At 35.2% G+C, this 11,679-nt stretch overlaps 1 protein-coding gene across 14 annotated transcripts in view; it reads left to right on the forward strand.

The window, feature by feature from the left end:
* Positions 1–10,959, forward strand: part of RHOT1 (ras homolog family member T1) — a 70,464-nt gene extending 59,505 nt beyond the window's left edge. For 11 of the 14 annotated variants that reach the window (XM_067715558.1, XM_067715559.1, XM_067715551.1 and 8 more), the window contains one exon: positions 9,866–10,959. In XM_067715558.1, coding sequence (XP_067571659.1) covers positions 9,866–9,983 — 118 coding nt within the window. In that variant the 3' untranslated portion in view covers positions 9,984–10,959. Of the gene's footprint in view, positions 1–1,452; positions 7,059–8,341; positions 8,416–9,865 lie in introns of those variants that run through there. The other 3 variants (XM_067715555.1, XM_067715560.1, XR_010937443.1) reach the window with 2 other exon arrangements.
* The last annotated feature ends 720 nt before the right edge of the window (positions 10,960–11,679 follow it).

Below are 11,679 nucleotides of genomic sequence, written 5' to 3' on the forward strand. Positions count from 1 at the left end.
GAAAAAAGTGGTTAACTATTTATTATACAAATACTACAAAGACAACAAGCTGACTGATGCCCAACTAACTTCCACTAAAATTCTCACTATGGTGACAATGTTTAGTTCTGGAATCATCCTTAATGTTTAAAAATTAATAGATATATTTAGGGGACTATAAAGTAAGATTTTAGCTTTTTTTTTATTAAGGAAGTTAAAGTATTTTTTATATTAGGGGATAATATATGTAGGGAGATTAGAAATCTTTTGTCTGAGAGTTGTAGAAATAGATTAGGGCTTTAGTAAGGAAAAGACACATTGATTCCACATGTTATACTGTACTCAGCTTGCATTCAAATAGTACAGCTTATTAAAACCATACTTATATGAGCAGTATCTTGGGTTTGAAAAACTCCTCTATTGAAATTATTTATAGTTATAATGTACTTTTACTTTTAAGTACCTGGAATGTTTTTTTGAAATGAAGATAATAACCAACTATAAGGATTCAAAGGAATATGGAAAAGAAAAAGATCTATAGTACTAGTTTTTGAGGTCTTTACAATTGAACCCGAAACATAAAGTATGCCTAGAAAATAATATGCTTTTAAAAAAGAAAGAGAAACAACAAGAAAAAAATAGGTTGTATACATTCCCTCAGAGCAATAAACTTGGAAGGTTATGTTCTTATTCTGGTCATGCTACCTTTCTTTGTTCAAATCGATTTTACATTTTGTGAACATTTAAGAGCCTATGTAATATTAATTTGTATCTAATGTCAAATTTTTATGTGTCTATGAATGAATTACGTTTTTGAAATCATTCAGATGTCATTGGGACCAGGGCTTGATTAAGACAGATGATCAAGCTAAACAGATTTTGGTTAGAAATGGATCTTATTTGGGTTACTGTTGGGCTCTTACTGAGGGCTAGGCTCCAGCTGTACCAAATGAGTAGGATAGTTTGTGTCCACCAGCAGTGTAGGCATGGCTATTAAACAGTGAGGCTGCATCTTACGTGAGTCAGAAACGGACTCTGAAGACATTCTAAAAGAGTTTCAGTGATGTTTGGAGCACTAGTAGCTCTGGAATAAGAATGCAGCCATCATAGGTGATTGCTTTGAAGGGATCACCGCGCTCATTTGGTGGTGAAGGTCTGCCTCTGTCTTTTGAATGGCATCTTATAAAGAGTAACACAGACAGATTTGCTCATGACAACTGTCTGAGAAAGTGCAAGGCTAGTTCAAACCAGACAGCATTCAGGAGCTCCGGTGTTGGAAATGGTAGAGTTGGAAGAGATTCTAGAATTCATCTGGCCTAACCTCCCATTAGATTGCCTTCCTGTGAGCCTTCCTGATAGAGTTTAGAGATACTGTTTATCTGCTGATGGCTTTCCTCATTGGAGAAGGTTTTTGCTTTTGCCTTTTTTTTTTTTTGGACTAAAATTATTTCCCTATAACTTTCTTTCCTTTAGCTTTAGTTCTGCCCTTTAGAACAACATACGACTATTCTACTCCCTCTTCAACATAGCCTTCAGACATTTGAAGACGGCCATCATGTCTCCCCTAAATTTCTCTTCTCCAGGTAGAACATCCCCATTTCTTTCAGCCTTTTCTTAAATGGTTTAGTGACTTCATCATTCCTGGTTTTCCTCATCTGAAAGCCCCTTAGTTGTTCAGAGTACCTCTTAAAAAGTGCCACTGAGAATGGAGAACAGTGCTCCCGGTGTGATCTGACTAGTCCATAACGGTGGGCGGTCATATTCCACAGTTAGGACAGCACCTGTCTACTGCATGAATTAACTTTTTAGCAGCCCCAGCCCACTGTTGATGCATATTAATCTTGGGGTTGAAATCAGATTTTTTCATACAAAGTGCTGTTAAGGCAGTGTCCCCTCCTCTCTGTGTATTTGACAGTTTTAGTTGGCTCTTTGTATCTAAATGCGGATACATATGTATCTCTATTGAGTGTCACATTCTGCTTTTTGATCCATTGTTCTAGCTCAGTCATTTCAAACATTATTTCTGTCATTTGTCCCATTATATATATTTCTCGGCATTGTGTTATTTGCAAATTTGGTAGCTGTGTCTTCTTTATCTTTCAAGTTATTGATTAAAAAATAATGTTGAATACCCAGAGATTAGAGAGTGAGATTGCTCAAGCAAGCAAGCCCTTTAGTGCTCCACTAGAGAACTCTTCCCAGTGACACAGATTCAGAATTCTTGGGGAAAGATTATTCTGTCAATTAAAAATATTTTATTATCCAGCCCATGTTGTATCTTACTGTCTTATAAGAGATTTCCTGGAGGGCTCTTTTGAAATCAATATAATTTCTACCACATTCCTCTGATCCACCAATGTATTAATTTTATCTGAATGGAAAGTGACATCTATTTGGTGTCTTATTCTTGGTGAACTCACCTTGGCTCCTAGTAATTGCTGATCGCAGACCATCAGTTTTATTCTAGAAGCTCTTGATCGTCCATAATTGCAGATTGATTCGTTGTCTGCATCTTTAGTGCCAATTTTAATTTTAGGTTGGTTTAGTCAGCTTCCCAATGAAATAGGTTGGGTGTGCATTAATGGATGAGATTGCTCATCATAAATTACTCTGTACGGTGATCTTCGAAGAGAAATCAGTACATTTTGTCATATCTAATTATAAACTAGAAATAATTTAATGGTAATGTCAGCATACATCACTGATGTCTGGTAATCAAGAAGGGAAAGAATGAAAAAGATGAGGAGGAAAACCAGCATACTTTTCAGAGAACTCCTTCCTCTTCCCTGGTAGTATTTCAATAAATTATTTTATAGAAGTCCAGTGGAAATTTAGGAGCTCTATATTGAAGTTTCTTCTAATTCACAAAAGGATTATAGATGAGGTAGGTGAGGATGGAGGCCAAAAACTTAAGTACCTACAGGGTCTGGATGGATAATGTTAATGAATGAAGGTGGCCAAGGAGAAGAAATAAGAGAGGTGGGAGCTACGACAGGTCCTGTCTGCAAGAGGCAGCCACCACTCAGCTCTGGCTGTTGGTTATTGTGCAAGCGTGGTATAGCCAGGACTTCTGATTCTCTGAGACACTAGAAGTCAGGATTTTTTAGGTAAAATTTCCTGATATTTAAGTAAAGGCAATTAAATTTTAAAAATCTGAAGTACTAATCAGAACAAAGAAAGCATGTTTACAGGCCACCAGTTTGCAACTTCAGTCTTAAGACATAGCCTAAAGTTGTGAAAATGCAGGCCAGAAAAAGGTACACCTGAGGAATGAAAATGTCTCTTAAAAACACCTCCACATACAGTTTTACTCCTTTCTCTTTAATAACTTGAAAAAGTAATGGGGTTGGTGGGGTGAGAATGGAACCACTTTCCCTACCGTGTCTTGGGTTTTGGCAACCTTTTGGTGGTTGGTCACCACTGGTTTGCTGTTCTAGGTGTATCTTAATGTTACATAAACAGAAAAAGGATTCACTAATTGAGTAAAAGTCATGTAAGAATTTTTCACTGTAATTCAATAGGGACGATTCTCACTCAACAGTAAGTCTTAAGTCTTTTCATTTTAGAAATCTGCTGTGCCTAGCGTTTGATTTAGAAGTATAAATGAGCAGTTTAAAATTTTTTATTTAACCAAAAAGTTTTGTTAAATGTCTGCAAAGAAATTAATAGACAAATATTGGTACATACATGTTGGTCTCAAATTAGTACATTGTTTTAGCATGCTTGTAAAAATTTTGATCACCAAAATAGAAACTACTTCCAGAGATAATACATGTTTGGTGCCACGTTCTCCCTTTATGTCATCCTCCTACCACTTTGATTTATTCATCCAAGTACTTAAGTACCTGCTTTAGATAGGATCTTGCTGTGAGCTGGGGCAAAATATCAAGATGAAGAAGATACAGACCTGTATTTAAATACCTTTCTAAATATTGTGTTAAATTTTTTTTTTAACTTTTGGTTATATTTTCAGTGACCTTAGTGCCTTATGCTAGCAAAGGAAGTACTATAACCTGATCATGAGAGGATCTATGCCAAATTAATTAATTTATACTTACGCAATTTCAACAGTTCCAACATTTCTGAAATTGTCCATTTTTCCCCATCTGTTTTTGACCAGAAAAGATTGTCTTTATTTTTTTAGCTTATTTACTGACACTATGTATTTTAAGTAGAAAATAGTAATAAAAATTTTTTTCTTTCCAGTTTAATTGAATGTATATTCAACATGTGAGAGAAGTGTTTAACTACATAGCTGACGTGTGACTTTGTTCTTTGGTAATTATGGTCTCAGCCTTTAGATCTGGATAGGTTTATGTTTTTCTTTGGAATAATTTATGAATAGCTGGAATTATTTGAATTTAAATACATTTGGAAGATTATTAACCTGTGGCCAGGTGATTTTAGTCTCTGGCAATGCTTTCATTTCAAATAGTGAAAATCATGTTATTGGAGAAAAATACCTTTTGATCATATTTTAATTATAAATACCTCTTAAATCTGAAGGTGTAAAATGATTATGTAGGAGTGGGCTTGATTGTTGGTTTGAACTACCCAGGATTTTAGTTTATTAAGTATTTATTATTCTGACTTTAGAACACTCCTGCTTTGCATGAGGATGTCACTGTACTGTAGTGTGTGTGCACTTTAATTTGTCCCTTCCTTTAGGTGTTCATTTTCATTTGTTTGCCTGTGCCACTTAGTCATTTTTTAACTCCTCTTGAGCCGTTTCCCAGCTGTGTTTCAGTGTATAATCCTCCCATTTTTCCTAACCTATAATTTAATCAAATTGTTAATTTTACGATTTATTATTTTGGTGTGGTTTTCTCTGATGCATGTCTTGGTTTTAGTATTTCTTTCACCACATTTTAGTACTTGGATTAGCCGTATAGGTTATTTGTTCATGTTACTTCTTAAGTTTGGTAACAGCATCTTACTTTAGCAACAAAATGTGTAGTTCACACTGAGTATTTACCGAGACGCAAAGGTATGATGGACAAGTCGTCATACCATTGTATTTTTTATCCTGTTTATTAATGTATTTTTAAAAATTGGATATATGTGACATTTATTTTAATCTGTTCTTTAACGACTCACTTCATTTGCCCATATTACTTTAATAATCACCTAAGTTACTCCTTCACATTGTTTGAAATCATGTTACTTAATATAGGAGCCCTGTTTTTGAAGAAAGGACTTCACTGTTGTCACGCTAAAATGAACTGTCTTTTCACAGGATTGCTTTATGAAGAGGATAGTTTCCTAGAAATCTTAATGCTATAGAGATTCTGTAGGGAATGTAAGAGTTCTCAGGATATTATGTTACAGTAAAATATTGTATTTTAAGGAAGTGCATCCTCTGTTTTAATTTCATATGAAACTTCTGTGTTCATATGAAAGGTCCTTACAAGGCTTTTCTTTGAATTTGGATACATATACATAGTCATACGTTTAAAATTATATGAGAGCTTGTGTTATAGATTCTCTTCAAGTAAGCTGCTGCTGCTTATAAATTAAAACATTTTTGCCGTTTGGTTTAGTACATTAAAGGGCACAGCAGGATGGAGTTTGCCTATTCTGACCTTTAAGTATCTGTAGTTAACATGTAGAAGACATTATGTGTTTCCCATGTATCTACAATCATCCATGAATTTTTATTCTTCTAATGCTTGGTGAAGCATTTCTTGACATTGATGCACACCTGTGTCCTTTTCCTAAGTATGTTACTGTTTAGGCATGCTCAGTTAACAGCTTCCGTATGATTTGTGTTATAGTTCATCTTTGTTGGACACTATGGTTTTATTTCTTAACCTATTTCGAGAAATAGCTTATTAAAATGTTTCATGCCTACTAGTTCAATTAGGAGAATTGTCATTGTTAAAATTATTATTAGCAGTAATGGCATTATTATTGGAGGTAAATATGAAAAAGTACTTCACCAGGTGGTAGAAACATAAAGCAGGGAGAGGATAACATTCCCTTTATTATTGGTTAAATACACTGAACCAATAAAGATTTTAGTTCATGTTCTTATATTTACCATAAATTGTAGAGTTAATCAAAGCATTTTGTATGCCTTCTTTAAGGCATTCTGTGCAAAGGTACATAGGAATTTTTGTCCGTTGTTATATGCCTATGTGACCTTCATACAAAGTTTTTAATGTGCCTCTTTATTGCCTGAATTTTGAAACACTATCTTCTCTCTGCCTTGTTAAGTAGCAGCCTTAGTAATATCCAGGTCCAAACCTGTTGGTTTGCTCCCACACTTGTGTCAAAAAGTGCTTGTTGGGCTTCCCTGGTGGCGCAGTGGTTGAGAGTCCGGCTGCCGATGCAGGGGACACGGGTTCGTGCCCTGGTCCGGAAAGATCCCACATGCCGCGGAGCGGCTGGGCCCATGAGCCATGGCCGCTGGGCCTGCGCGTCCGGAGCCTGTGCTCCGCAATGGGAGAGGCCACAACAGTGAGAGGCCTGCGTACCGCAAAAAAAAAAAAAAAAAGCGCTTGTCATCTAATTGACATCTGGGCCCTCAGCACTTCTAAGACAGAAAGCCAGCATCCAGTCCACAGGAATTTTCTACCTAAGAACTCGAAAGCTGTGACAAGCTTCACACGATTTTTTAAGGTTATATTTTAGCATTTAGTCGTTCTTTCTTATGTTCTAAAAAGAGATACTGCTGAACCTAAATTATTTTATTCTGCGTACAGTAGGGAAATGTGTGATTCTGATATATCAGTAGATTGGAAAAAAATAACCTTTTTATACACACACACACACCTGCATTGGCAAGCGGGATTTTAACCTCTGCGCCACCAGGGAACTCCCTGTATTACTTTTTTAATAGTCAAAAAAAACTTAAGAAAAAATATGCAGTAAGATATTATAATTTATTCTGAGGTGTATTATGTGAATCATTTGGCAAGAATTAAACTTTTGAATTGTGGAAGCATTCCTTTTGCTTGAGTTTATAGGCATGAACTAGGAAGCAGCCTTATGAAACTGTTACTCTGCTTCTGCTTGAGATCTGAAATGACAAACATGGCTCAGTTCTTAATACTTACAATTAAGATTGCACTGTTCTCCATTCAGGTGTTGTCAGTTAGGCAGGCACTGCAAATGTGCCATCTGTTATAAATGCGTTCTCTTCTGTAAATAGAGCCTGGTGATGTAGCTTTTAAATGCATACGGTAAAGACATAAAATAATTCTCTAAGTAGCTTTCTGTCTAAAAGTAGTTTTCCATGTCTAAAAGTATGTTAAACAACTACTATAACATCGATAGAGTCATTGAAATATATTTTATGAGTCAATGGTTGCCTTGAGTTTTAAACTAGCTGTATGTTGAACGTGTATCTGTATTGTTTTTCATCTATAAATATGAACCACTGTTTTGCCTATTGAAGACTATACTATAGCTTAGGGAAAGTAATAATTACTGTCTTGAAATGCAAAAGAAAACTAAGCAATAAAGTCAGTTAGAATATATTATTTCATGAATGGTAATACTTTCTCAAAATTCAACAAAGGGAGCTAAGCTGTGTTAACAGTTTCCATATGTGAAGAATATTGATGAGAAATCATTTTGACTGATTTTAATGTCATTATAGCTAATATTAATCCTAACCCCCTTTTCCCCTAAATTAAAAAATAAGTGTAAAAATATTCTCCATTAGTGAAGATGCATGAAAATCACAGAGAGACCAAACCTGAAGCAAAACTCTAATGCACTTTTAGCCTGTGTTCTCACTTTAAGTTCTGTACATCTCTGCTGACTTGGAGTTGTAAACTTTGAAACTCTCATCATAGGGCCATGACAGCCTCTGAGTTTGGGATGTTTTACTCAATTTTTTTTTACAGATGTATGTTTGTAGCTTTTAGTAGTCAGAAACTAGAAGCATTTCTAAACTTCATGACTAATAGTTGTTAGCCTCATTTTGAGTAAATACTTATAGTCACCTCATATTGTCAGGTACTGCTTATAGTATTGGTTTCAAGGGCTTAGTGTTTCAGATATACCAAGACCAGCCTCTGGGGGATACATAGAGAATGTATATAACAGCCTTAGGTTTCCTGCCTGGTATGTGAGTGTTTTAAAAGAGTATATATAGATAGATTTTTTTAAGTTTGGCAATTTTCTATAGAATAACTTTATTTTAAATATAGAAAGCATGAGATGCATCATGTAGGGTGGCAACTCAGTTTATGTGTGGGATGTTTAATTGAGAGATATTACTTTCAGTCCCCTTCTTTTGTGAGCTGTGCTATGAACTGCAAACTGTGTGCATGTGTATAAAAGGTTAAGAGCCCAGGTAGCTGAGTGGGGTGCCGTGCTGTTAGCAGACGACGAAGGCAGTGTTATTCACCAGGCGCATGCCATCAGCTCTGTAGAAGATTCCATCTTCGTGGAGTCATCTCATGGTCCACTTTTTCTTGAAGCCAGGTAACATTTCCCACAACCAGTGGGTTGCCTTTGTTGGAGTTTTTCCAAGTGGAAAAACTAAACACCTAAGTATTTTCTTCCCTAACTGTTTTTTAAAAAAATGAAACATTACCTGTTGGAAGAACTAACTTGCAAGGTGGCATGAACCTGTGTTATCACTTTGCTTTGTAAAATAATAATTATTTAAGGAGTGACTTTTTTTTTTTTTAATAGAAACTGGGTAAGATAAGTTGGAGTGCTTTGTGTTGTTTTACCATAGTGATAAGCATGGAGCACTTTGCTTGTATTGTAAACTTGTTTCTTAGGGATGTACAGATTGCATTTTGTGATAACTAATCTGATTGTTCTCTCTTTGACTATTACTGAGACAGTAGTTTTGTATAATTTATAGATTTTTGGCTCTTAACTCTTTTGCATATGTCAGTGTCTTGGTCTTTTAATGATGTCTGACTCTTGCTTCAACTCTGTTTGTTTAATTTAGTTGTGAAATAACCTAAACTAGACAGTTTCTCTAAGCTCTTAATTCTGTAAGTTTTCTGCATCACCTCAATTGTGTTCACTTAACTAAAACTTCAGTGACGCTGAATAAAATGTTCCAACCTTTGCTTTAAAGCTGTATCCTCTTCATGGTAAGCTGTCATACTTGAGACCCTTGGGGGTGCTTAGCAGTGTTATTAACTGAGCATGCTCACAAACTCAGTTTGTGATACAGGCTGTCCCTGTTCTTGTCATGCATAATATGGCTTCTTTTATGTCATTTACCTTTCAGTCCATCATGTTACATCATGTCCTTTAGTTGGTACCAATGTCACTGCCTGTCTGATACCAGGGTTTGGTTCGTCTGTTTGTTTTTTTCTTCTTCTTTCTTTAATCAGCAGTAACCAAATTAATGCAAACTTGTAAATCTTCCCCCACCCCTTTGGGATTTTTTTGGTAAATTTTTATGGGACTCAGTGTTTCCAAAGTTGATTTTAAGCATTGCTCTTAGAAAAGTATTGTCACTTGTCACTTAACTGCTTACAAGATAGCTTTTGGTTCCTGGGGACAGGAGATTGCACATTAAGTTCCATGAAATTGACTCTTAAAATTGTGAGGTCTCAGTCTTACCTCTCATTTTGAAGGACCATACTGGTTTTAAAAAGTGGCAGGTTGATTTGTCTAAGTTCTCCGCTTCCCATGTGAAGAAAATTTATAACATTTTGGATGTTGTTTACTCCCAAATAGTAACTAATTATAGATATTTCTTTATTAATGTCTACAGTATGTCTTAAGATAATGATTATCTAAGCAATGTACATGTGGCTTTATTGATAAATGTTTTTGGTGACCATTACTGTATGCAATTAGCCTGACAAGTGTGCTAATACTTCCCTAAAAGTAGATTGTTCATATAACTGTTTTTTTTCATACTAATCATGTTTTAAACATTAATTATATTTTTTGACTACAGGCACGTGACACAAGCTGACCTCAAGAGCTCCACATTTTGGCTTCGAGCAAGTTTTGGTGCTACTGTTTTTGCAGTTTTGGGCTTTGCTATGTACAAAGCATTATTGAAACAGCGATGATTTAAAAAAAAAAAAATACTGGCCCTACCAAAAACAAATACTTTTATGTACATTCTGAATGCTTTAAATTCCGCTAGAAATATTGCGATATTTATACATGCAGAGTTACTTTGTTAATATTTGTAATTCATGCGTAAGAGTATTTTAATGATAGTTATAACTGCAGTATTGGCTAGCATATGGAAGGAAACAGCTTAACAGCCAAACTAAAATGACTAACTTTCAGAGGCCGAAAGGGAATATTTTGTAAATAATGTACATATTCAGGCAAGATATGGTCTCCCAGACTGAGTTCAAGAAATGATGTCTCTAGACGTTTCTACATGGTATTATTAGTGGTCAGTTGGCTCACTCTCCTAGGTTTAAGTCAGCTCAGAGACTTTATTTACTCATTGATCACTTATTTATTTCACATTTACTCAGAATGATCTTTGGGTACTTTAAGTACACGAGGCACAATTTGCCTTTTTCTCTCCGTTTTTAAAAACGTGACTTTCTTTCAGTCCCATCCTTCATGGTAGGCCAGCCTTGAAGCCATCGTTCAGTCTAGAAAATTGTATAGCTGAGTGTGATGCTCTCCTTTAAGGAAGGAGTAAGCTCAAGGCGATTAGCAAAGGCGTCACCTGTGTGATTATTTTGTTTCCTTTGTCAGTATGTTGAATTTTATAGCCCTTTCAATCAAATGAGAAAAAAGATTTGTATATTATCAATGTTTTTAGTTTAAATAAATAGTCACCATTACTACTATTGAGTTTCCTCCCAAAGTGTAAATCATTCTATAATGGCTGTGTCTATTATAGTATATTACAGTAGCTGCATGTGTCATGAAGTGTTCTATATCTGGCTAGGATAACCTAGAAGCAGCACTTTTTTAAATGGTGAAATAAATCTAATGAATAAAACTCTCATTATGAACCTATTTTTTCCATCATTGACCTTTTCAGGTATTTAAATAAATAAGCACTGTGTACTGTGATCTTGAGTTTTTTGTCTAACAAAAGTAAATATTTCTGTACAGATGTGAATGAAATCCTCTGGTTTCTGTCTTTCCTGTCTTGAAAATTATTTTTTATATAAAAAGATAATACTTATTAGGAAAGAAGACAAGTATGATTTGTATGTATCAGAGGAAATCTATTTTAAAGTTGTGGGGAAATCTATTCTCAGAAAAAGGCAATTGTTTTCCCCTACACATACCTAACTAATGTGGTTTTTGCTACGATTTACATGTTTATTTTCTCCTTTAACATGGATTTTTTTCCCTCTGTTCTTCTGAGGGGTGTTTTCTCCCTAAGATCACACGCCTTGAGCAGCTAGGAACAACATGATTTATTAGCTATAAGCTTGTAAACTAATGTGTGTCATGTTCACTTCATAATTCCATGTCTCCCTCCCCCCTCCCATTTCCATTCTGAATTTGAGGAAAAGGAAAATTGAGCAAAAAATCTGGTGGCTCCTCATTTTCATTATTTTCTGAGAGTTTCTCATTTACCAAATAAATTTCAGTTACACAGCTTCCAATGACAGTTAATTCTTTCCTTCCAAGTTCTTCCCTGTTCAGACTGAAATATTATTTTCAATGAGTATGCCCAAAGGTGAAAAGTAGTATGTTTGCATATTTAGATTTTTCTCTCTTAATCTTTTCGCTTGAGGCCTAACTGTCTGATTCACAAGAAGGCACCTGCCCTATTTCTTT

The sequence above is a fragment of the Pseudorca crassidens genome, chromosome 19 (genome assembly GCF_039906515.1).
Source record: "Pseudorca crassidens isolate mPseCra1 chromosome 19, mPseCra1.hap1, whole genome shotgun sequence".
Classification (NCBI taxonomy): Eukaryota; Metazoa; Chordata; class Mammalia; order Artiodactyla; family Delphinidae; genus Pseudorca; species Pseudorca crassidens.